General features: G+C 37.8%; 7 protein-coding genes across 9 annotated transcripts; 3 read left to right on the top strand and 4 right to left on the bottom strand.

Moving 5' to 3' along the window:
* Positions 1-10188: 10188 nt before the first annotated feature.
* On the bottom strand, positions 10189-15645 carry LOC115626343 (Krueppel homolog 2). The gene is made up of 5 exons (XM_030521692.1): positions 15568-15645; positions 12333-12619; positions 12026-12275; positions 11161-11294; positions 10189-11094 (listed from the first exon to the last, which is right to left on the bottom strand). The coding sequence occupies exons 2-5, from the start codon at positions 12563-12565 to the stop codon at positions 10869-10871; spliced, it is 843 nt and encodes a 280-aa protein (XP_030377552.1). The 5' UTR covers positions 12566-12619; positions 15568-15645; the 3' UTR covers positions 10189-10868.
* A 140-nt stretch (positions 15646-15785) lies between these two features.
* On the top strand, positions 15786-16658 carry LOC115626407 (protein-lysine N-methyltransferase CG9154). Its single transcript, XM_030521772.1, has 3 exons — positions 15786-16002; positions 16072-16225; positions 16280-16658. The coding sequence occupies exons 1-3, from the start codon at positions 15862-15864 to the stop codon at positions 16639-16641; spliced, it is 657 nt and encodes a 218-aa protein (XP_030377632.1). The 5' UTR covers positions 15786-15861; the 3' UTR covers positions 16642-16658.
* LOC115626408 (prefoldin subunit 1) lies at positions 16591-17286 on the bottom strand. The gene is made up of 3 exons (XM_030521773.1): positions 17257-17286; positions 17001-17143; positions 16591-16944 (listed from the first exon to the last, which is right to left on the bottom strand). The coding sequence occupies exons 1-3, from the start codon at positions 17284-17286 to the stop codon at positions 16737-16739; spliced, it is 381 nt and encodes a 126-aa protein (XP_030377633.1). The 3' UTR covers positions 16591-16736.
* Positions 17287-17617: 331 nt separating this feature from the next.
* LOC115626629 (farnesol dehydrogenase) lies at positions 17618-18503 on the top strand. Its single transcript, XM_030522033.1, has 2 exons — positions 17618-18331; positions 18399-18503. The coding sequence occupies exons 1-2, from the start codon at positions 17618-17620 to the stop codon at positions 18438-18440; spliced, it is 756 nt and encodes a 251-aa protein (XP_030377893.1). The 3' UTR covers positions 18441-18503.
* Positions 18504-18644: 141 nt separating this feature from the next.
* On the bottom strand, positions 18645-20210 carry LOC115626628. Its single transcript, XM_030522032.1, has 3 exons — positions 20068-20210; positions 19150-20004; positions 18645-19090 (listed from the first exon to the last, which is right to left on the bottom strand). The coding sequence occupies exons 1-3, from the start codon at positions 20109-20111 to the stop codon at positions 18793-18795; spliced, it is 1197 nt and encodes a 398-aa protein (XP_030377892.1). The 5' UTR covers positions 20112-20210; the 3' UTR covers positions 18645-18792.
* Positions 20211-20502: 292 nt separating this feature from the next.
* Positions 20503-23121, top strand: LOC115626626 (F-box/WD repeat-containing protein 5). Its single transcript, XM_030522029.1, has 5 exons — positions 20503-21042; positions 21102-21285; positions 21348-22449; positions 22510-22660; positions 22880-23121. The coding sequence occupies exons 1-5, from the start codon at positions 20584-20586 to the stop codon at positions 22961-22963; spliced, it is 1980 nt and encodes a 659-aa protein (XP_030377889.1). The 5' UTR covers positions 20503-20583; the 3' UTR covers positions 22964-23121.
* Positions 22719-23839, bottom strand: LOC115626630 (type 1 phosphatases regulator YPI1). 3 transcript variants are annotated; one of them, XM_030522036.1, is made up of 3 exons: positions 23545-23839; positions 23140-23480; positions 22719-23075 (listed from the first exon to the last, which is right to left on the bottom strand). In XM_030522036.1, the coding sequence occupies exons 1-2, from the start codon at positions 23750-23752 to the stop codon at positions 23152-23154; spliced, it is 537 nt and encodes a 178-aa protein (XP_030377896.1). In that variant the 5' UTR covers positions 23753-23839; the 3' UTR covers positions 22719-23075; positions 23140-23151. The 3 variants fall into 3 exon arrangements, with proteins under 3 accessions (XP_030377896.1, XP_030377895.1, XP_030377894.1); XM_030522035.1 differs by having other exon boundaries at positions 22719-23048; XM_030522034.1 differs by lacking the exon at positions 22719-23075 and having other exon boundaries at positions 23081-23480; positions 23545-23838.
* Positions 23840-23906: the final 67 nt, after the last annotated feature.

The following is a 23906-nucleotide window of genomic DNA, read 5'->3' as shown; positions in this document are numbered from 1 at the left end:
TCTTTTTTTGCTGTGTGTGTGTAAGTATGTTTGTGGACCGGCCGGCAAATTTTGGGGATGCTTAAAACCGGTTTTGTAGGCTTGCAATGAGCCAGCAAATAATTGCTAATGACAGCTGGGAGTAGTGTTATGTGAAGCAGCTTTGCTGATATACAAACATACACACCCATATAATTATAATTGTATGCTTAGCTGTAGTGCGCTTGCCTCGCGCAGCATAACCGCTTTTCAATTCTTTTTTTTTTTTGAGCCCAGAAGTAGGCAAAGGAGTTATTTTGGTTCTCTTCTGTTTGGTTGTTCCTATTTCGTAGGATTTATCGCCCTCTGGTGGATAGTGAAAGTGGTAACGTCATCAAGAATTTCTTTTGGTATGACACTCGTTGTCAAAGGACGGAAGAAAGGAGGAATTCCCGCAAACAAAGGTTTCCTTTCTTCGATGTTGGTCAAGCTCTTTCTTTTTGGTTTCGACCCCTGAAGTGAACAGTTGTGCGCGCTTAGCTCGATTATAAGTGGAAAAGTTTAACTTATATCAGATTATTTAAAAGTAATATTGTGGTGAACGTGGCCCAGAGATATAATTATTTATTCGGTCACTGTCCAAGCGCCGTATTTACCAGTAAGTGGTCTGTGTCTTGCCTGCAAATTTTACAAGGTTAGTGTTGACTTTTTGCTTTTTTTTGCACCATTTCCATATGTGTTGATTAGTAGGAATGTAATTCTAATTTAGAGCGAGCGAATGAAGCAATAGAAGCCCACCCGGAACCGAGGGAATTAGTTCACATAATTTGTGGTGCTGTTCCAGTTAGGGTAGGTTATTGGCATCATATATATATTTGTTTTTTTTTGTTTGTAACAAGGCTCTCTTATATTTAGAATTGGCACCACAAGTGCAAAATCAAGCACAAGTGCAGTTTCAAGCACAATTGCTATTTTGTTCGAGGTATTAGAACAAGTGCAGCCTACCCCCCGAAAAGCTCTGCACCGACTCCGTCACCCTGATGAAATAGGCGACAGTTCACCGTCGGCCTTTATATACGACAGTCGCCGCGTGCCGTTCAATTTTTAGTTTCGGTCGTAGTGTGCCGAGTCAGCTGCTTATGAGATTTCACCCAGTGGAGTCATTGACCTCGGGCCACCGAAAAGGGAATTAATAACTTGCGTCAAACGGGCCAGCCACGGGTCTACGTGGAAGATTCGGCTTGAAGCTGAAGCTGCGACAAAATTTGGCTAAGGGTCCGTCCCCTAACCTTAAAAAGGGCGCAGACGACACCCATTTCATATATAGTTATATATTCTTTTATTTTATGGTTTGGATTTTTTTTTTTCTGTGAAGTCATTTTTCTTTCTTTTTTGTTATAGTGCATATATTGCGATACAAATTAGTGAAATATTACATATGTATATGCAGAAGCCAAAATATGAGCTAGCGCAAGGCAAAAGTGAAAAGAAGTTTTAACACCACCAATATAGTGGAAAAAAAAAAAATGTACAGCAATTTGCTTTGACGCCGCCGCCTCTCTCGCGTAATATTGTTCTGCTTTTCAGCTGGCCGCCGCTCACAAAAGATCTTTTGGACGTGGATCCACCAGCTGTGAATGTGAGTACTCGCTTTACTTATTTACTCCGCCTCTCTGAGAGAGCTTTTTTTTTCCTTTTTGTTGTTTGTGTTTGAGGGCGAATGCGCGGGTGCTGCAAACCGGCAAACAATATATATATATGAATTATTATTACGATAAATATATTGTTTGTCATATGTTCGCTGCATACGGCAGGCCACTTGCTGTCTATAGTAATTACAAAAAATTTTTAATTAAAAGAATTTAATTTTGAATATGGAAAAGTTCCTTTTAAATTATTTAAAGTTGCCAGTCATATTATTTTGCCCTGATGCTGCACCTATACCTTTGAATTTTTAAATTGTTAACCATAATTTTTATTATTTTATAAATTTTATTATTTGCCTTTACATTATATACATCTTTATATGAATTTGTACAATTGATAAGCAAGGTTGAAATTGTTTTTATTGTATGGTTAACCACCACGAATAGTTATCTAAATGAATTTTATTCAAAATTCAAATTAAATGAATAGTTACACCATGATGTTTTAACGTGTCGTAATTTGTTAGAAGCCATGACGAGAGGTGGGTTTTTGACGTAGGTTCTGGTAATATTAGGGATCACCGGTTTCGACCTGCGGCCAAAGGTGATCATGGTAGGGTGGGCACCGAACCTGCTGACGCAACACCAGCAGCGCAGCAGAGACCAGAGGTAGAACCCTTTACAACGACAATTTAGTTTTTCCGTACTCGCTTTCTTTTCCGTTCTAATACTTTCCTCCAGACATACCAAAAAAACAAAATATCAGTAAAAAAAAAAAAAAAAAAAAAAAGTAAATAAAAGTACGCGAATTTTAATGGCATTAAATATTAGCGATCGAGCAGGTAGCACTGCGGCCATAAAGAAGAACCACCCCCATATTGCCGACGACCGCCGTAGCCGGAACAAGCGCGTGCTCCGCTTAGCCGCTACACCCACCATCAGCTCGGCCCAGAGTAGTAGCGATATACGTTGCATGCTACATAGCTTAAGTGTAAACATAGCAGATTTATAATTCCGTGAAAATTAATATCTATCGATTGTTGCAAAAAAGTTTCTGATCAAGCGGACTCTGCACTGTTTTCAAGATTATTGGAAAATGTTTTTGTATGCGCAGATGATCGACAGGCAGATAAACATTATAGACAAACCATATAGAGAAACAATATAGACAAACATTATTGACAATCGCTTACACAAAGCGGTGAAATCTAAACATTACTGTAAGACAATTATTGCCAATTCTTAAATGATTAAGTTAATTATTAAATCAGTAAATTTTATATAATTTTATCACCTATTTAAGCATATCTTCGGTTATAACTGACAAATCCCAATGATATATAAATCAGATTTTTAAAAACCTGATTCATTCCCATTAATAGGTTCAGACTTTACGGGTCATAGTTATTTGTTTATGTATTTAAAGAAGTTTGCCCAAAACTTAACCATTTGTGCATTTTTATATATTTAAATTGTCGAAATATAGAATATATTCATTAAAATAAGGAAACGTAGAAGTGATTTCTAATATATCCAACATTGAGTAAAAAATTAATTTAAACAAAATCGATGGTTTCGTCGTTCTTCGAACTCACAAGAGTTTACTGATTCTTCTGCATAATTTATTTAAATTGTCAAAAGTTATATTAAAACTTATAATTTTGAGAAATAATTTCATTTTACGGCGCCATGTTTAGAGAAAACGATTTTCTTAGCTGGTTGCGTCGAACTAACAAGGCTACCCTGATTCCTCTCCTCTCCAATCAAATAATTAAATTTTACTCTAAATTCTATAATCTGGGTACTCACAAGTATGTAATTGAAATAAAGCTCGCCCAAAATAACTATGCACTAATTCCTACTAAATCCAAATTTGTTTTGATCCGTAAATTGTGTGGTGCCGTCTCAAGTACTTCAAAAATTAAACGCACTCAAGATCGACCGCAGCGCGGCATCATCCATCCATAAATTACCACTTCAGCGAAGATATATGGGGGACTCTTCAAAAACCTAAACATAATCAAAACAAAGCTACATAAAGTGCGTTGATGCCGGTCCAAAGAAAACTTATGGAGCGAACGGCAAATGCAAAGCCAAAAATACAAAATATAGAAGAAAGCTCCATAAAAACGATCAAGCACCAACAATAAAAGTGATGGGCAACAACAAGAACAACAACAAAAACAACAACAACTACATACTGAGAATAACTGTGCAACAAAAAATGCTGTTCTGTGTACGCCTCTCCCCAACCCGCCCACTGATGAGACCGATGGCCCAACATGAAAATGAGAAATGCTGCGGGCAAAGAACGGCATAGAGAGAAAAAAGAACAACAAATGCCCAAAGCATGAACATGAACTTATCTAATACTATGGATACCGTTACTTGAGGTCACTGGCCCACACACAAAAATCAAAAAAAACAACAACAACACAAGGGCAGTGCAGAGCAACGCACTTGTATTTCAAACGCACACATACACGCACTCATGTGAATATTTCCCAACCGCTTATGGTTATGTCACTGGCAATTGCCCCTCAAACACAATTGAAGGGAAATTATTGTTGTTGTTTGTGCGTTGAGCGCTTTATTTGATTTGAGTGGCCAACGGTTTGAGTTGAATGGGAAAAATTGTTGAGTGTGGATATTTTTAAGCTCTGCATGTACATATGTGGTGTGTACTTGTATGTTGATTTGATTATTAAATTATACTAATTTATTTCTTTGCGTACATTGAACAATCTAACTAGTAGAGGAGTTTTTTTTTTTAATGTGGAACTAATTTATAGTTAATCATAAATAAGTATATTATGCAAAGCCATACTATATTTTTCATGAAAAGTTAGTTAATTATAATTATAGCACTCAAGTGCCACCAGAAACTGGGTTAAACAATTTAAACTAATCAAACGAGAACCATTTATGCAACAACAACTGGATTTATTATTAAATATAAGCAGCTGTTTGGAACACCTTAACTTATTTCAACACCAAAGCCACAGTCAAGAATATTGAAATACTTGTATGTAAAAAAATGTGTACTATATGACAAAAAAACCTCACTTATTTACTTAAAAAAAGTCATAAAAAAATGGAAGACAAATACGTTGTTTAATGTAAAATCTTAACTCAGCTCAGCATCTCACGTTATTTAAAATGAAGCAGCTCTATCACAAACTCTTAAACATGTTTGGATTCGAAACTGCCTAACAAATTCGCATTTATGTGGTTCATTATAATTATCCAGTTCCTTATTCATTATTAGCGCAATAAGAAAACTTTAAATACATGTAGATACAATTTCTGAAGTAAAATAACGACAGTGTTCTTAAATGTGCAGTTAAACTTTGCATTCAATTTTCAATGAAATATGTCGCATTTTTCTTATGTTGTAAGTCCATCCAGTTTCACAAATAAAACCATTTAGAATTCCATTAAACAACCCTCAATAGCGTAAGCTTAACCTGCGCACAAGAAAAGTACCGAACAGCAACAAGAATTTCCCATTTCCCCCCTTTCGTGCCACATCAGCTGTTCGTGCTGCGCAAACTCCAAGCGACTACGCAATGCAATTGAAATTGATTTTGTCTATGCCTGCCCAGACTTTGAAGCCTAAACACCCACCCAGCCACAGTCCACCACCAAACAGTGCCATCAACAGCAGAAGCAGCACGACGCCAATTGGGAGTCAGTCAGTCATTGAGTTGGTCTGTCCGGGAAATTTCAAAAGTTGCGTGACCTATTTTCCTCACAATATTTTACCAGAGTTCAAAGACCTCTTGAGCGGCGTCGAAAATGCTCAAGCGCCGGCAACATCATGACTACGGCGCACGTCCATCTGGACAACCCCAAAACAAAACCTGGGGGCTTACTTTTCAGCTGTGCTTTTTGTATCTAATTTAATTCTTTTTTTTTTTATATAGCGACTGCAACTGTTTTCTAGTTGTGTGGCGTGGTGTGGGCTGACATGATGTCATTTATATGTAGGTCTATTTGAGTTGTGATCGGGGGGGCAATATAAGCTCCCGACGAGGGTGGAAATGCATAATCAGCCGCACACAGTTTAACATTCCAAACTCAATGTATGTGCTTAAATATTATGCCTTCGTATATAAGCCGAAGATTTGAGCGCTATATGGTGGTTGGTTTGCTTGAGTAAAGAGTATAGATATGGGTCTCTAAAACTGTCCGTCCATTGTGCTTAGTCATGTCGCCGCTTTTGATATTTGCTGCTGTTGCGTGCCGTCTTATTGACCCATTTTTCAGGCTGGACTCCTATGTGGACAGCTAAGTGCAATGCCTTTATAAATACTTAGATAGATAGATAGATAGGTGTGTATGTGCGTTTTATGTACATGGCTCATTTAATTAAATTCTTGTTATGTTCATTTTTATGCTAGATTAATCTCAGATACGTAGCCAGCGATAGCACTACGTGTAGCTAGGCTGTTGTTGCTAATGATTTGTAATAATTTTCGTTGATTTCTTGGTCCCAGATTTCAACGAGGTGCGTATTAGATGGAGTGGTTTGTATATGATCTAGAGGTAGCACAGTATTTTACAGATAAGCCATGCTATTAAGAGTCAACAATTATTTATAAAGCAGTTATATATTTTTGAATCTTTAGCTTGATTCAGAGCTACATAGCCATTTCTAACATTCATCTTTGCAAGACTATACGCGTTTGGAGTGACTTTTCTACAATAATTTTCAAATATAATTCAAATTTTAAAGAGTTCGGGTATAGATGTAGACCTCGTAGCATTCTACCCTTTATTCATAACTTATCAAATATCATTATTATATATCTTAAATTTCAGAAACCGAGAAGTCAACAACTATTTATAAAACAAATAGGTAAAAGTCTCCTTTCACCTTTAAGCTGAGGGGTTCTTAAAATAAATGCAGATTAACTGAATTAGAGAGCCAGTCCTAGTTTTCTTCTTTACAGTGATAAGATTATATTATAAGAGAACAGTTGATATGGCGAATGTTCTAAATTGTAGTTTTTAAGAATCCGTAAACCTTTTATCAAGAATTTTACATCTGAATAACTTTAATATTAAGAGATTTCATCCGTCTTTTTTACGACACAGGAATGCTTTTTCACTAAATCATATCTTTTGACAACCTCAGTTCTGTTAGAATTCAGAATATTCATGATATTTCAAAAGAGGCGCTTTTATAATGAAAGAAACAATGATTGTGTTCTAGGAGGGAGAAACCTCGAGACTTTACTTTACTGTTTTCTAAATAAAACGTGTGGCTTACTATTTGTTTTCCTGCTTCTTTAATCGAAATATCTCAAATTGTTGTAGAAATATGACGTCGCTAACACAGAGCTGTTTTCAGCCCAATCTTCAATATCTTCCGGCTCGTAACATAATTTGCTTAACTGGCTAACAATAACTAATCAAATCCAATTCTAATTCTTTTTACAATTACTGCGAGTTATATAACATTTTAATTTGTCTTTATTTTATCCCAATTATCTCTAAGTTTCTCTATCATTTCTCAATTGCAGTTTGCCCTCTTTTGTTTATTTTTGACGAACTCCCACGAATACTATAGCACGAGTATAAGACATCATTCAAAGAACGTTCAGGTCAATGGCTATGGAATACCTTTTACCAACCAACGCCTCAATGCGCAAACGGAAACAACAAATCAATCTGGCCAGCACTAACACTAACATCCAGTGAAGATGATGACAGGGGACATTAACTGCGCGCATCACCATCCAGAGCAAGAGCGGCCAAAAATGTAAAACGAAATATAATCTTGAGGAAAATGTTTTTCCAGAAAACAAAAGCCAAAAGAAAACAAATGTCTCGCAAATCTTGTATAGGAAAGTTCAAGAACCCCATGAAACCGTCACCAGCGACCATTGGCTGGCACACTGGCTATGCTATTGGATGGACGTCCAATGGGGCTCCCACCCCCTGCCCCAACAATTCCAAAAGAAAACGAAAAACAAAAAGAGCGGCAACAGCAACAACATTACGAGCAGCAAGAAGAACAACTGCCCTCAGACAGCCACCAAATTTCCCTGAGCGCACAAATGAACTTCACACACGAAAAATGAAAGTGAGTCTTGTTGCTGCCCCTGCCACAAGCGTTTGTGGCTCGAATCGAAGCGACTCTACGCGACCCCCCTCTTGCTGCCACAAAGTTCTTGTTTGGCGCAAGAAAAGCAGCAACAAGAGCAGCCAAGTTCATTGAACTTCTTGCTGGAAATTCGGAAGCAGCCAAAGTTGCTGCCATTGGAGCAAAAGCTAAACTCGCTCGCTGACTGACTGACGCTTTTCTGGAGTTCTCGCCCCCTCTCCTAGCGCCCGCGCCGAACACTTTCCTATACAAGTTGTGGGTTGTGCGTGGATATGCATTTTGGTGGTTGAAGTGCCACACACACACATACACTGAGAGATTGATGATTCGATTAAAAACTAACTTTAAATGAGAATTGTTAAATATACTTTATCTTCACAATGGCATCTTGCGGCTTGGAAATGATATTCTTCATTTTCAAGAACCTATTTTGATTAAAACAGCTATTTAAAATAAAGGCCTAATCAAAAATATTTCAATTCTATCCAAATACCTAAAATGTATTTAAAAGGTAAATTCAATCAATATGAATAACATTTAATTATATAGAAAGAAATTTTGCTCAAAAATGGAAAAATGCTAAATAAAAACCTTTTTATGAGGCGGAAAACTTAATTTGAATTCGAAAATTTATTTTCTGAACTTATAATTATAAATTTTCGAATACAAATTAGATTTTTCCGCCTCATAAAAAAGTTTTCATTTAGCATTTTTCGATTTATACATTTTTCTAAGTACTACAGAGTTTATTTCTTAGTTTTGAGCAAAGATTCATTTTATATACGATAATTAAATTTAATTCATATCGATTGAAAGAGAAATGGAACCTATTAAATACTACTTTCTTTAAGTGTATGTGCATATACATATACACACACACAATCATAGCCAAATTGGTTAATTTACTTAGGAGGGCTGTCACACCCTTTGCCCAAGGCTTGCACCCACATGCGAACGATTTGCAATTGTTCCTTCGGATTGGGCTTTTGGTGTTTCCTGAGCTAAAAGCAGGGTATGGTTGTGCTTCAATTGACTAGTTTAAGCTTGAAATAAATAGAATTATACCTACATATGTATATGGAAGCCATTTATTATACTACTACATACAACAATCTGTCAAAGATTTTTCTTCAGTTTAAACATTTTGTAGCATACATTTCAGCGCAACAAAAATGAAGGCAAACAAAAAGTTCTCAGAGCATGCTTTGAGGGTTTCTTGAAGCGGAAAATTCAGATATTGCAGACCTGGCAGATCTGAACCATCAAATTTGACGTATATGTTCACTCTATCTTTTATCAGAATAGTGCGCACCCTTGATCTATTCATTACCTTAAAATGTATTCGGATTGGAAATGTATGTGGGAACAATAATTAGAGCTCTACAGGTCTTATATTGCAGTGATTGACAGACCTTTATTGTTTGTTATCTTCTAAAAGGACTACTTTCTATGTTTGAAGGGCAAGAAACTAAAGAAATATATGTACATATATATATTTTAAGCACTTACCGTACAGAAAATTTGATTAATATTCAATAATTTAGTGGAAAAAGGAGTTTTTTCTGACAGCTTAAAATGTAGCCTATCCTTTTCTGACTTTTCACTGCAGAATCTTCCAGCTGAAGGCTGGTACATATATATTACAAATGCTGAAAAAACAAAGAGCTATTAAACCAATTGGAATATCTATTAAAACTTATTGTATATATATTATATATATGTATCTGATAGAGTAGAACTTATAAACCACAGTCCCCGGGCTTAGAAACATTGATGGAAATATAAGATACTCCAGTTCACTTATTCCTTAGAATAAGGTGTAGGTTAGGCTTACTTGTTCTTCATACTCTTACTCAGAAGGACGCTAAGAGCCTTAGATTTTGGATATCTAAGATATGTCGAAGAGAATTTTTACTTATTCAATACAACTAGATTCTTAACATTAATGTAATCTAACTAACGATAAATTATAGTTATATCAGTCATCTTTTATTACTTTAGAGAGAAAAGGGAATACAGATCCATTAGTTTATTACAAGTGGAATGTAAGAAAAACCGAAACAGAAAAAGAATGAAACAAGGTTTCAAAAATGTTCTTTTGTGGGACTAAATTTGTAAAGGTGTTTACAACAAAACTTTCAAAAGTTTAAACTTTTTAGTGTAAAGAATTAAATATTGCGTACAGATAAAAACTATTTAGTAGATGTACTGAGTATATAAATAAAATCAAGATGTAATAAAGGGAACACTTGATATCATTCATCAAAGTATTTTTAAGTTTTGGAAAACTTAAATACTTTGGAGCAGAGCTTTTCTTTCTACTGAGAACAAATCAGCACAACTAAGAAATATGCAGCAACAAGCAATCGCCAAGGTATAATCAATAGCCAGAATATGAGCTTCTACTCATTACATTTTGTTATTTTAAAACTCTGGCTATTTTTACGTAATAAAAAACACCAATTTATCAAATCCCAGAAATAAAATAATTTATTACGTTAATTTTACGTTTGTTTAGTTTTTTTTTTTACACATTAATAAAAAATACAACTTCTCTGCCGTTCTTATGATGATGTTTGCAAATATTCTCACATATTTTTAAGTGTTTAGTTATGCTACTTCTTATAAAATTTGTTCACAATCGATCAATAAAAACGATTAAACTATTTCATTAACGTTAATAATACGAGCATATTATAACTTGTAATGGGGTGGGAGCTGCGTTCACACATAGAATGAAATATTTTTAGCAGTTGGTTGTTAAATAATTTATACTTAATGCCAAACGATTAAATCAAATCGAAACTTTATAAAGAAAATGTGAATGTGCAAAACAAAATATACCGAAACTTACTCGTAAGAAGAGAATATTCCTATCCTTTTTTTTCAACATTTGCAGTTGGACAACCAGTGCATTGCCAATTTTGACTAAAAGTTTAAGGATTTTGTTGGCCTTTAATATGTTAGTGAGTGTGTATATTTGTTTGTGTGTCTGTGTGGCTATTATAGTAAATAGACTTATTGGTTTTCTCTGTTCATCGTTGTTGCCATCAGATATTATGGGGCCAGATTAAGCCGTCGAGCTTTGTCTTTTGATTGTTATTGTGGTTGTTGTTCTTGTTATTATTATTATTGTTGTTTATTATTTGTATTTACTGTTGCGCCGGCGCAGGTTGCGGCTGTGGCGCCAATCGAGTAACAAATCCAATACCGCTGCGAATTACTTTGCCCACAATTGGGGGCGAGCGTGCGGCCAGCGCTTCAAATGCAATGCGCAGCTCAGCGAAGGCGGTGCGGGGATAGGGATTGCGACGTGAACTATAACGCATAACCAGATAGTGGTAGTAGATGATGGGTGTCATCAAACCCGCATGGCTTCTGCATTGTACAAAAAAATGAGGCATTAAAACAATAATCTTACATAGGAGCCATAACAATACTTACATGAATGCCAGCACAATGGCCAGAGGCATAATAAAGATTTCCGTAAAGGCGGTGACCTTCAAGATGTTGGCCGCTTGGAACTCCACAATCGAGATAATGAAACGAGCGCCCCACCACGAATTTTGGCCAATAAGCTGCAATGGTAAAAAGAGATTATTCGATTGCCTTTATCCATATCACTTATACAATAAAACCCACCGAATAGGCTAAGCTTTCTAATAATCTCTCAATCAATTCGAAGTACATACTATATTTTTTTTTGACAAATGGATATTAATTGGGTGTTTTGAGACTTTTTTTTTCCTAATATCTGAAAACATTTTTTCTACATATTGTATAATAGTTGATCGGTTCGTAGTTCGTTTAATTATAAAATAAATCTGATTATTCGTTTAGTTTTGGGGAAAACATTTACAATATGACAATTTGTTTAAAAATCAAGTTCCAACTGTGCCGTTCCACAGTTCCCTAGAAATATTCGAATTGGAACAATCAGCATGAACACAGTCCTACACTAATTACATTCTATCTAATCTAATCATCGTTGTGTTACAAACATATGTCGCATAATTTTGATTGTGTTTTATGTGCATATAGCTAATGATTCTCAATGTTCTAACTTGTTCGTAAGAAGAGATAAATTGGCAAAGATATGCCAACATATCTAAAGCTAACTTACAACTTAAACATAAAAAAAATACGGACGCACTGATAACATCATTTTTTTGCAGTCTGTTAAAAAGAAACTCTACTTAAGATTCGATTATATATCACATATAAAAGCGCCTACAACGTATCCGTATACTTGCTACTTTAATAGCATATATATTTATAGTTATACTAAATATCCGTGCGGTTTACTTACATCCAAGAGCTTGAGCGAGTAGCTGGAGGCATGCAATACGGCATACAACACAACGGGCACAAGTACAAGAAGATTGGGTATAATGTTAAAGAAAATGAGTGAATACATCATATAATGACATGAGTCTTCGGCAAAGAGCCGTCCAAGAAATTCCCGCGAGAACGAGAAGGCTGGGACGCGTTGATGCAAGCGCAGGGCCGAAATGGCGGCATTGGCGAGCAACACCTTGCTGAAGACGCTCTTTTGTGTCCTGAAATAGAGGAGAACATTTGAAATCGGTGTACTATAATGTGTTTCGTCTACTTACGCGAAAATGGGCAGAATGTAGCTGATGGTCAATACTATGACCAGGAGTCTGAGCGCCCAGAGTGCCGAATCAATGCGATTTGTTTGGAAATGGTGCAACAGCTTTGACGATGCATTCTGTGTTGTCTGTGTTTTTCGCTCCTGTCCCTCCGATGTACTTGAAGGCTCCTCACGCACATCATCGCCATCGGCACCGCTCTCGTGATGTGGTGAATCTTCAGTTGACGAGCTCATTGTTTAAATATATTTTTTACTTTTTAACCAATTTGTTGCTGTATTGCGTTCAGTCTGCAATTTAGGAAATATAAGGTTTTAGTCAGCAACAAACGTTATCAGTGAGGCGCGCGAAGTAAGAATGCGCTTATCAGGCCATAAAGGCAATTGCTGCTTGATAAGCAAAAGCCGCTTGTACCTAAAACTGTCCCTCAACAGTTACTTTAAAACATATAAGAGATATTCCAAATTGTTTTATGGTGAAGTAAAACCCAACGTGCATTAACAAGTCTACTAATTTCTTTGTTAAGTTTAAAAATTAGGTTAGTCCTATATTGTAGGTTTCCAATAATATTTGATAATAAACATCAGTTTCATTTTGTTTGCTCGATATTTAAAACTATGGCAGACTTCTAATCGAAATTAAAACTAGAGTGGATCATATTATAAATAAATATCAGTCTATCTCCTAGGTATGTGGATCAGGCTCCAAAATATATTAATTCCGGTTGCAGTCATTAAAAATATTCGGAAGAATGCAGCTGTCGGGTTATTTTTTCAAAATATTAAACACTAACGTAAATTTAAACATATAAACTATGTCAAATAATATTAAATATTGATTGCTTTTGAATCCAAATATGATAACTTTTTGTGAAGACTATATTATTTTAGTTTAATATTTGGCACGTTTTCTAATTTCCAAATGAATTCTGTAGGTATTTATTCCATTTTATTATTATTTAGCTAGAATGCAGCTACAACATAAAGGAATATTCAAACCCTGACTAAAATCATATTTTTATAGAAATAAAACGCAGCCTTTGTTCTAACAGTAGTAGAATTTACAATTGTCGTTCATTGCTCATCATCTGAAGCTGAACGCACATACATATCAGACAGTCGGGCTGAGACAGTTGCCAAAGTGCATTGAACTTTGGAATATTTGCATACATCGGTATGTATGTACACGTACACACATACGTATGTATTCATACTATGTGCAAAGACACAAAGTTAGGGCTTTCAGTTACCGCTTTGCTCGCTGACTTGACACGCGCTTCAAGTTGTAATTTTTGCCTTATGTCTGCCTGGTTTTTATGATTTTCTTTTAAGCAGTCGTATGGAAAGTTGGCTCTTACTGAACAGGCGTGTCCACGAGGCGTAGATCTTGCCGTAAATATTTTTTTAAAATCTCTATTAAGTGCGCACTTAATGACGCAAAGCAATTAAATGAAATGTTTGAAGAAATTAAAAACCCTAAACATGCAAACTAGGTTTATGACGAGCACAATGCAATTACACAGAAACACAAAAGACCCGCAAATCGACCGACGACTTGGACAGTAGAAAACGCAACTGACTACAAGTAATAATAACAACACATAAAGCTAAATTGTTACGAAATAGCGTATATGAGCATACACTAAAACCACGTAACGATGATATTGCGGGTAGTGAACCGTGGAATAGATTTGTTAATAGATTGGGCGCAGAAAATCGTTCAGTTATGATTTTATATGACTATGAAAATGTTAAAATAGCAATGCTATAAATGGTTATTTCTCTATCGAAGTTTTTACAAATAAATAAAAACACAAAGAGCCAGCTTTTATGCCACATGTCTGACCAACCAATAAAGCCAATCTTTTTTGGGTTTCAAATTATAAGAAGTAAGCGACTGCTCATTTTTATCAGATTTATTGATCAATTTCTTGGGTTTGAAATAAAACAACCAGAACCAAAAACTAGCTTTCTTAGCTTTTGAATAAAGACAATTGATTGTTTTCAAAGTCTTACTTCTCAGTAGTATTGAACTTCAGAAGCCGATGCTTTAAAGAGAAATCTAAATAAATCTACAATTTGAAAAGTTCCAATATTTTGTAGAGCTTGTTCTAAGATTTTATTAGGGAATGCGTTTTGCCCACCTTTGACTTCATTTAATGCCACTGTGCAGGGGCTGAGCGATGTTACCAAACAGGTGGCTTTTGGAAAGAGCGGGAGAGCGAGCTGGTGTTTAATTGTCAACAAAGTGCAGGGTTTTTTGTTCGATTTATGAAAAATTAATGATAAGCGAAACGTTATGAAAAGTTGGTGGTAAAGTGGCAGACAGACAAAGACCATTAAAGGCTATTTAAAATGCAAGGTAAATGGCGGCATGTAGGCGTTAACCCACTCTACAATATTGATTTTAATAAGGACCTGCCGTCCTTCACTACAAGTGGGTCAAGTTAGGTATGAGCTTCAGTAGATATGACATATGTACATATTGAGAAATGCTCATTTGATATGCGTGCACATCACACAATATAGTGAGGTCATTCAATAACTGAAACTTTATATCGTAATTTGGTTTTGGTTTGCTGATACCTAACATGATGAAATTTATGTAAATATGGGTAAACAAATGACGTCACATGTACATACTCTGCCAAAAAAGGAACACGTCATAGCACACACAAAAAGGTACATTAAAAATAATTGGAGGTATGTACATATGTATATACATATCTACATTTATTGTCCACCATCAGTTGATTGCGCTGATTGACACTGCTGAACTTTTTCAGCAAGAATTAAACAAATAAAAGTCGTGACGAAGCAAAAAGAAAAGCGCGCTCAAAGTGCGTTGCATGTTGCGATGCCAATAGAAGAGTCCACTACAATTGGGTGAAATTTGGAACAATTTTGGTTAGAATTGATGCTTCCGCTTTAATTTATGCAGCAAGCTCTAGCATCTCGATGCCATTGCGGGCGCAGGCACCGGCAAACCAGATACATTTTCTATGTTGCACTAATCATTTTTCTGGCACAAAGCTACTACACTATTCAGTTGAGGTTAATATGGTTTAGAACGTGCACTTTATTTAATTTTGGCCGCGTGAAAGCAGCAGTCTCAGGCAAAAACAAGCAACAGCGATTGCTGGTCATTCAGTAAAGCAGTGCAATTGTACTTTGTATAATTAAATGATTAATTCTATATGTTACACAACACTATCGAAAGACAATTAATGTTTGCTTACCCGTGCAAAACAGTTTATGTGCGACTACGCTTTTCGTTTGCGAGAAAATTAAAATAAAATCAAGAAAACTACACGTACTTCCGATACGTCTGTACGTAGGAAAGTATAATTTCAAACTATCGATGTTGTACTTATCGCTGTTTGTCATTACCTATCGTTTATTAACAGTTTGGCAGCATTATCTGATTGTTTACTTTTTTATCAACATATGGTCCAGAGTGGCAGCGCTATTATGTGCAATCACGTTTTCTGTATTTAATTGTTGTACATACTTTAATTATAAACAACTTAATAATGGACGATGACCTCACGCTGCCGGCAGACACAATGGCCATACTTAATGAATTTCTGGCAGAGCGCGCGCAGCGAGAGCAGGAGGAGGAGCAGAGGATTGTAAACAAAACCGGCAAGGATGCGCATTTTGAAGAAGATTGGGTTGGCTTTTCTGTTCTGAATCCTGGCAGTATTCAATGAATCTTAAAGATACATTTCATTCCTTTTTAGCAACTGAGCCAATTCTGGTACAGCGAGAGCACAAAAGTTTCAATAGGTAAGGTAGTAGCCACATTACTAACTGAAGCAGGCGCTACCGATTTTCGTATAGCTCTGTTGTCTTGTCCCTCACTTTATGCCACTATTAAGGATATACATGGGAATGGTATGTTCTTTATATCGCATCAACCGACAGTCAATGTAATGGTTTGCATTTCAGTCAACATTTTTGAATACGATCAACGTTTTGGTGCCTATGGAACCGATTTTGTGCACTACGATTTTAATGCTGCGGACGAAGACTATCTGCAAAATTATCACAACAGCTACGATTTGGTTATAGCAGATCCACCTTTTCTCTCCGAGGAGTGCATTTCTAAAATGTCTGTCATTATACGGAATCTACAGCGCACTAGTGAATCGAAAGTGATTTTCTGTTCCGGCGAAGTAGTCGAAAAATGGCTGACGGCCTGCCTTCCAGTTCGCAAGTGTCAATTTCAACCGGAGCATGAGCGAAATTTGGGGAACGAATTTGTTAGTTATGCAAATTTTAATTTAGACCATTATGTTGTAAATAAATAACACAATTCGAATGCAAACTACCGTTTGTCCGTAGGTGTGTGAAAGACTGTTAAATGCCTTGCGTAGATGTATGTATTTTTGTTCTGTATTCGCACCTATTTCGTGCTGGCATCCGCATCCTTACGCTGCTGAACCAACTCACGCAGACCGTCCTCCTGGTCCTTCAGAGATTTTTGCAGAAATTCCTTCTTTTTCTCGAGCAGATCAATGGCTTTATCACATTTGTCCTGTTTATTTTTTAGCTCATCGCGCATATCATTTACACTGGTTAGCAGAAACATGCGTCCAACAGACAGATAAACTCTATGGAATGATTTCTTTATCATTAGATGCACTCAACAATATACACGAAATCTTACCTTGTATCGTCGGCCAGGTTGCTGGTGACCTTTTCCGTTAACTGATACTTATGTTTGCCTGTCTTTACCATGTCGCATCGCATATCAATCATATTAATCTTTTTGGCTGTTTCCAATTTATTTATTTGCATTTCGGTGAACGCCTGCAAAAAATATACATATAACAGGAGCAAGCATGACTAACTTTGCTTATTGGGCAGCATGGGTTCCACGCCGGCTGTTGCACAGCTTCTAAATGCATTTCAAATGAATTTACCTTCTTTAATTCCAGATCCATTTGTGCCATTTTGTATGATAGTTGCTTTTCTGCTACTTATTTATCTCAAAAAACACCTTTTCCGAACGAATTTTGTAAAAGTCTCAACACCTGCTACAAAATCTTTTAGTCTCCTGCTGATTAAAGATGGCAGGTTCGCTGAATGAAACGAATGTTATCGATAGGGCTGTAACGAAACATCTAACTTGGGCACAGGGTGATTCATAACGTAACCATTTTCCGTTAGGAGGATTAACCTACTTTAAATAACGTTCAGTTGACCTGAGAGAAGCCATTAAAATGCTGGGCAAGTCACCATTAGATGTCGTCAGCTTGAATGCGCTCACATTCGTCGAGAAACATGGAACGTTGGCACAACAAAATCGCAGTGGTAACAGGTGCCAGCGGTGGAATTGGTGCTGCCTGTGCTCGTGCAATGGTAGGGGCAGGATTACGTGTTGTGGGCTTGGCACGTCGGGAGGCCAAGCTCAAGGAGTTACGGGACAGCCTACCGAAAAATTTGCAATCAAATTTCATACCGCGTCGCTGTGACGTATCTAAGGAGGACCAGGTGCAGAACTCATTCGATTGGATCGAACGTGAATTTGGAGGCACGGATGTGCTTTTAAACAATGCGGGCATAACCCGTGAAACAGAGCTTGTGGCTCCCGGAAATACCCAAAAGCTGCGAGAGGTTATTGACACCAATGTCATGGGGGTGTTATGGTGTACACGAGAAGCATTTAATAACATGATTAAACGTGATGCAGAGGGTCATGTGCTTATCATCAATAGCATTGCGGGTCACCAAGTATTAAACTTTATTGATATATTGCCCTCTTTCAACATTTATCCGGCTACGAAATTTGCTATTACGGCCATAACCGAGACATACCGACAGGAGTTCCAGGTGCACAAGAGCAAGGTTCGTGTGACTGCTATCTGCCCGGGGGCAACCAACACCAACATTTTTCCAGAGGAAATACACTTCTATGTGAAGGATATGGAACGCTTGGAACCAGCAAATATTGCCGACGCGGTGATGTATGCCTTGCGCACGCCTCCTCATGTTCAGGTGAGCGACGACAATGTCCAATTAATGACATTTCGTCTTATATTTTGAATTTGTTCTTCTTCAACAGGTTCATGAGATAACCGTGAAACCTATGGGCGAAATGTTTTAATAAACCAACAAATTAATATTTGAATGTTTCATTGTTTATTCGTTAGCGGAATCAAGCAACTTGGATCATCTGTTTTATATATATCTATATTGCAAAGATGATCAAATTCAAGACATATTAATTTAAAATTTTCAATTTAATAAATACATATACATATATGCATGTACACTAGCAACTTGTAACTACTGAAGATACTTGCGGTAGAGCGATAATTAAATAGAATTATTTCTTACATTTCTTTTGTGGTCTTCTGCAGCTTAAATATATTAGGTCCATACATAACTTTGGTTTCCGTTCAGCTTGTCGTTAATAAGCCAAAATCTAGTTAAGCTAAAAGATAACCTAGATACAACTAGGCTACTTCCTGCTCCCTGGATTCTTTTAACTGCGCCAACCGCTCACGCAACAGGTTTTCGTTTAATCGATGCATGCATAAAAATTGTCCATTTAAAAAGAGCACAGGTATATCGTAACGAAAGAGCCGCAAAAAGCGCACATTTTCCTTTCGATCTATGTAAACCTTTTGCAGAATATATTCGCCTGCAAAATGTTGCTCCAACTGTTCCACCAACTCATCGCAAAGTGGACATGGAACTTTGGTGTAGAGAGTAAGCTGCGGTAGCTTATTGGCTTCTATGCTTCTTGGTATGCTGCAATAGAAACCAGAGTTTTAAAATAGAATTTAGGAATAAGCTGTCCGAATACACACAGTTTCTCCAACAATAAAAGCAGGTAATTCTCATCCAACATCTCGATTGTTATGCAGCCATAAGCTCCGTTGGGTAACTTGTGTGACAGATGCGTCAGCAAATGAGTTGTGGTAACTTTATTAGCATCGTGTATGGCAATCTTTTGAAGATTCAGCTCTGTCAACCAATCTAGTTCCTGTGGCGTGCGTTTCTGCAACGTCACCAGTTCCAAAGAATGCAGCTCATTGGGTTTTATACCTTGCTGCTGACATAACTGAAGTAATGCAAGTTTTACATCCTTCTCGACAGTGACATTTCGAATGCTTGCCAATGGTTGGAGCTGCAATCGCTTTGACATAAAATTTGTGGCCAAAGATATAGCGGCTGCGTCCAGTGAGGGAGCCAATGGCTTGTCGTCTGACTGCGGCTGCTTTCGTCTTCGCGGCTGTGGCAGCAAGCTCATCAGTTCGCTTGGAGATGTACGCAAATCACCCTCATTATCCGCTTTCTGATGTCGTATGTCACTCAAAATGACGCAATTGTTGGGATCTTTACGTAAACTATCCAGAGCAAGCTGTAAACCACTTGTTGAGCAAACATCTTTGTCCTCAAATGTATGCGATTCGCAGCCTTTCAGTCCCAAATCACTTGCCAATCTGCTGAGATCTATTATTTGCATTACAGCAGGAGTTGTGCAAACGATAAGCTTTTGAATTTCAGTACGCGGCACAGTCGCGCGTTTAATTAAATCATCGACGACAGCACCGGTCTGATCCTGTTCCAAAGGAACAGCAGTGCGAACAGTGGCCGTAATAAATAGTGTGAGTGGCGGCTTGTAATTGCTTTGGTGAGCGGCGCGCGCTAATTGCCAAATGCTAATAAGTATAATTAAGAATATAAGTACATATTTTCATTAATTTTATGTTAGCCACACTTACTTTTTTGTACATTTTACCGAGTGCATAAATATAACTGCCGGCATCTGCTTACGTTTAGTTCTGAACGATGAGCACACACAATCGATGTGTGTATATCGATGTTTGTGTGTATCGATGTTGTGTTTTGAACGTTAGAAATAAATAAGCATTGTCATGTTTTATTAAACCTATTAAAAATTGATTTGTTAATCATTCTCTGAGGCTAAAATCATCTCGCAATTTAGTTATATTTATTTATAATTGGAAAGCACAAATGCATGAAACATCGTCAGGTCTGATGTTGTATACGCCCCCATATCGTGCTTTACCACCAGCTGTTTGCATGCTCGTTGTTGTTGGTAATTTCAGTAACAACATAACGGAGAAAGTTTGTAATTTTCAAAAATAACATGCAAATTTAAGGAAAAAAACTAGCGTTTATTATAATCAAATCGCAAATACGTAGTGTAGAAAAAAGAACTGCGTAACTGCGGGCGGTGAAGTTTTGAGAAATTAGGTTACCAGGTGCAAGCATAAATGGAACAAGAAACGACCTTCAAAAGACAAAGATTGGAAGAAGACGCTAACGCTGACGTCGACGCCATCATTGATAGCGGCGATGAATCGGAGTCGGCAAATGATGATATTCTCGCCTTTGGCTGGTGGGCAATTCCAGAGCCCGTGCTCTTGAGAATTTTCAGCCAGTTGGACGTGTACGATGTGCTGCAGGCTAGTTTATGTTGCAGGCGTTGGCATACAGTGGCAAACGATGATTTGCTGTGGCGAAAAAAGTTTCAGGAGCAGTTCAGGGCATCGCCCAGCATACCATTGAAACCTGGTGCAGAAAGCTGGCGTTCGGAATATCAACGCCTCACTACTCATATACCTTTCGTTCAGGCACAACGACTGGAGGGTCACGTTCATCAGGTCTTACATGTCAGCTTTGCAAACAATGGTGAAATGTTTTCCACCTGCTCCAAGGATGGCTATGTGATTGTGAGTGGCCTGAGAATGCTTGATGTGATCGCAATTCAATGATATGCTTTGTCCCACAGGTCTGGCACGCACAACATCCCTGCACGGAAAAATATGCGCACAATATGAAACAATTTAGCTGGAAATATACACAATACTCGCAATTTAATCAGAGCGACACCCTGCTTTTGGTATCCGGTGTACATTTTGGATCGCCACAGAGCACATCTGGCGAAATAGCTGTCTTCACTGTGGACAATGCACGTGAGTACAAAGGCTAACTTGTTCAATCACCGCTCTGACCATTCTTTTGCCTTGATTTATAGATGAATCTCATTTACGCTGCCGCGTCGTCAATCGTCCCTACGATATCTTTGGCACCTGGTTCAGCGATCAATATCTTATATCTGGTGATCTGCATTGGCTGGCACATCTGGTGAGCACCTCAGTGTTGTGGCTAAATAAGGCGAATCAGGAGATCGACTCGGAACATGTACCCATTATGAGCCAGCTTTATAAGTTTTATAATCGCAATGCTAGCTCTGTTCGTGCTATAATGGTGGCCAAATGCCCGTGGCTCGACGAAACCAATGATCCATTAGCCGAGTCCACGCCGGGCTCTTGTGATGTCGGGAGCACAAGTAATGAGGCAGCCACAGCTTCCGGCAATCCACTTTCGCATGCCGCCAGCTTAAGAAGCACCCGCAGCGCCACGCCTGAGGATAATTATCTTCAGGACATCAGCGAGCAAAGCCACATGCGACGCTCACGCGCACGTTATGCCGGCAATACGACGGAGGCCACGATACAATATCTGGAGGAGTATAGAAGTGCGACAGCTACAGATGCTGATGATACCGGCAACGATGCGGATGATGAATACGAGTGCATGGATGTGCATGAAGAGTACGATGAAATGGAGAATAACATACCCAAGTATCTAATATTTTCGACTGGTTCGAAAACCTTCACGCCGCATCAGATCGGCTTCAAGCGCATACGAAATGTATATTTCCCTAAAAAATTGGATCCAGGGCCAACTCTTAGGGAGCGCATTGCAGCAAAGAGAGCGGCCGAACAACAGCAACAACAACAGCCTCGCAATGACCCCGATTGGGGGGATTATGAAGCCGTTAAGGATCGTTTTGATAAGGTAGACAAGGTGATTGATTTACATGGACATATTATTGGCATGGCCCTCACGCCCGATCATCGGTACTTGTACGTTAACACGCGGCCTTGGCCCAAAAGCTATGTCATCACAAATCGGCTGGAACCGCCACCCATAGCGCAGGAAATTGATATTCATGTCATAGATCTGATGACCCTAAAGCGTGTAGGCAATATGCTACGCGCGCACAAGGCCTACACTCCCAGCACTGAATGCTTCTTTATATTTCTCGATGTATGCGATGAGTATGTTGCCAGGTGAGGTGACACATGTTTTTAAACAGATACAGCTGCTTAACAATGATTACGTCTTTTTAGTGGAGCTGAGGATCAGCATGCGTATCTGTGGGATCGCTATTATGGTATCAGCTTGGCCAAGTTTAAGCATACGGATGTTGTCAATAGTGTTGCCTTTAATCCGCGTGATTCTGAAATGTTGGTAACCACCAGTGATGATTACACGATTAAGGTAAGTGATAAGCTCAAGAAAAATTAACCGAAAGCTATTGTAATAATATATGTTCATGTAAATCAATCGGTAAATGTTCAACTTTAATTAGTTTGTGATGAATTTAAAATATAACTAAAAGATTTGTGGTATAATTAGTAAAATGTTAAACATTAAAACTTAAACAATATCTTATACCGAATTATTTCAATAATTTAACACAACATTTGTTATTTTTAGGTGTGGCGCTCGCGGGCCAAGGCGAAGGCTTTCAACATTAGCCCAAATGTTAGCGAGTCCTTTGAGCTGAAGCCCAAGAATTGAAGGTGGCAGGCACAACCAACCGTATTCTCTCCAAACCATCACACTTACGTGCCTGCGACCTGTGACATCAACTTTATCGCGACATCTATTTAAACATTTGAAGCATGCAACTCTTTGTTTTGTTTGTTCATAAAATAAATATATTTATTTATAATTAAGAGTTGTTGATCACCCACCTTCTTGGAATTTTAATTACCGGTGGGTAATGGTTTTTCAATTGAGGATTCTGGCGCTGGAGTTGTTGGTGTTGGTGGTGGCGTTGCTGTTGCTGCTGGATGTGCTGCATTTTCATCTTCTTGCTGAGTCTGCGAGGACGTCGAGGCTCCTTCATTTCGTCGCAAACCACATGAGTCACCAACATCATCAACCGCATGATCATGATCATGGCCATTACCATGATCATGCTTTTTTCGATTCCTTCTGCGCTTCTCTGGATGACCAAAACAGTGCTCGCAGTCCTCGTCATCTTCCGAAGAGCTCTCGCCAAAAGCCAGAGGCTTTCTGTAGATGCAACAGCCTACATTTGTGAAAAACTAAAATTTTAGACCACCGTATTTGCATTGAAATCATAAAAATCTTACATTTGGACTTTTTCTTATTCATATGTTCGTTATCTATGACTCCCTCGTGAAAGACCACACGCCGTTCATCTCGCGGCTGTTCCAAACGCAGCACAAGAGTTGGAACGTTTTGAGTCTGCCTCTGTCCGTTTCCTGCAGATGCATCCGTTACGTCAACTGTTTCCGTTCTTGTGTTAATGGAAGATGCACTCGGTAAATTGTTCTCCATATTTACAAACTAAACAAAAATTTCATATATTGCGGATGAGTCTCTTTCACCAATTAAAATGTTAAGAAGCGTAAAATATAAAAACAGGTGCTGGTGATATGACAAAGTTCTCAGAGGCTCGCCCAATTGTCTGAATTTTTCGAACACATCGATA

The sequence above is a fragment of the Scaptodrosophila lebanonensis genome, unplaced genomic scaffold (genome assembly GCF_003285725.1).
Source record: "Scaptodrosophila lebanonensis strain 11010-0011.00,11010-0021.00 unplaced genomic scaffold, SlebRS2 tig00000085-arrow-pilon, whole genome shotgun sequence".
NCBI classification, from domain to species: Eukaryota; Metazoa; Arthropoda; class Insecta; order Diptera; family Drosophilidae; genus Scaptodrosophila; species Scaptodrosophila lebanonensis.
Note: the sequence above shows the minus strand (reverse complement) of the source record. Positions and strands in the feature narration are given on the sequence as shown.

What these genes read in the sequence shown, in the direction of transcription:
- LOC115626343 (XM_030521692.1), bottom strand. Translation starts at nt 12,565, where the DNA reads ATGAGCTCGTCAACTGAAGATTCACCACATCACGAGAGCGGTGCCGAT. An exon ending in TACATTCTGCCCATTTTCGC is followed by an intron (nt 12,276 to 12,332) that starts GTAAGTAGACGA and finishes CCTCTATTTCAG; the next exon opens with GACACAAAAGAGCGTCTTCA. An exon ending in GCCATTGTGCTGGCATTCAT is followed by an intron (nt 11,095 to 11,160) that starts GTAAGTATTGTT and finishes TGTACAATGCAG; the next exon opens with AAGCCATGCGGGTTTGATGA.
- LOC115626407 (XM_030521772.1), top strand. Translation starts at nt 15,862, where the DNA reads ATGGACGATGACCTCACGCTGCCGGCAGACACAATGGCCATACTTAAT. An exon ending in CGCATTTTGAAGAAGATTGG is followed by an intron (nt 16,003 to 16,071) that starts GTTGGCTTTTCT and finishes ATTCCTTTTTAG; the next exon opens with CAACTGAGCCAATTCTGGTA. An exon ending in TAAGGATATACATGGGAATG is followed by an intron (nt 16,226 to 16,279) that starts GTATGTTCTTTA and finishes TTTGCATTTCAG; the next exon opens with TCAACATTTTTGAATACGAT.
- LOC115626408 (XM_030521773.1), bottom strand. Translation starts at nt 17,286, where the DNA reads ATGGCACAAATGGATCTGGAATTAAAGAAG. An exon ending in TGGATCTGGAATTAAAGAAG is followed by an intron (nt 17,144 to 17,256) that starts GTAAATTCATTT and finishes TATTTTTTGCAG; the next exon opens with GCGTTCACCGAAATGCAAAT. An exon ending in AACCTGGCCGACGATACAAG is followed by an intron (nt 16,945 to 17,000) that starts GTAAGATTTCGT and finishes ATCATTCCATAG; the next exon opens with AGTTTATCTGTCTGTTGGAC.
- LOC115626629 (XM_030522033.1), top strand. Translation starts at nt 17,618, where the DNA reads ATGGAACGTTGGCACAACAAAATCGCAGTGGTAACAGGTGCCAGCGGT. An exon ending in GCACGCCTCCTCATGTTCAG is followed by an intron (nt 18,332 to 18,398) that starts GTGAGCGACGAC and finishes CTTCTTCAACAG; the next exon opens with GTTCATGAGATAACCGTGAA.
- LOC115626628 (XM_030522032.1), bottom strand. Translation starts at nt 20,111, where the DNA reads ATGCCGGCAGTTATATTTATGCACTCGGTAAAATGTACAAAAAA. An exon ending in TCGGTAAAATGTACAAAAAA is followed by an intron (nt 20,005 to 20,067) that starts GTAAGTGTGGCT and finishes TATACTTATTAG; the next exon opens with CATTTGGCAATTAGCGCGCG. An exon ending in CTTTTATTGTTGGAGAAACT is followed by an intron (nt 19,091 to 19,149) that starts GTGTGTATTCGG and finishes TTTCTATTGCAG; the next exon opens with CATACCAAGAAGCATAGAAG.
- LOC115626626 (XM_030522029.1), top strand. Translation starts at nt 20,584, where the DNA reads ATGGAACAAGAAACGACCTTCAAAAGACAAAGATTGGAAGAAGACGCT. An exon ending in CTTCACTGTGGACAATGCAC is followed by an intron (nt 21,286 to 21,347) that starts GTGAGTACAAAG and finishes CTTGATTTATAG; the next exon opens with ATGAATCTCATTTACGCTGC. An exon ending in TGCGATGAGTATGTTGCCAG is followed by an intron (nt 22,450 to 22,509) that starts GTGAGGTGACAC and finishes ACGTCTTTTTAG; the next exon opens with TGGAGCTGAGGATCAGCATG.
- LOC115626630 (XM_030522036.1), bottom strand. Translation starts at nt 23,752, where the DNA reads ATGGAGAACAATTTACCGAGTGCATCTTCCATTAACACAAGAACGGAA. An exon ending in GAATAAGAAAAAGTCCAAAT is followed by an intron (nt 23,481 to 23,544) that starts GTAAGATTTTTA and finishes TCACAAATGTAG; the next exon opens with GCTGTTGCATCTACAGAAAG.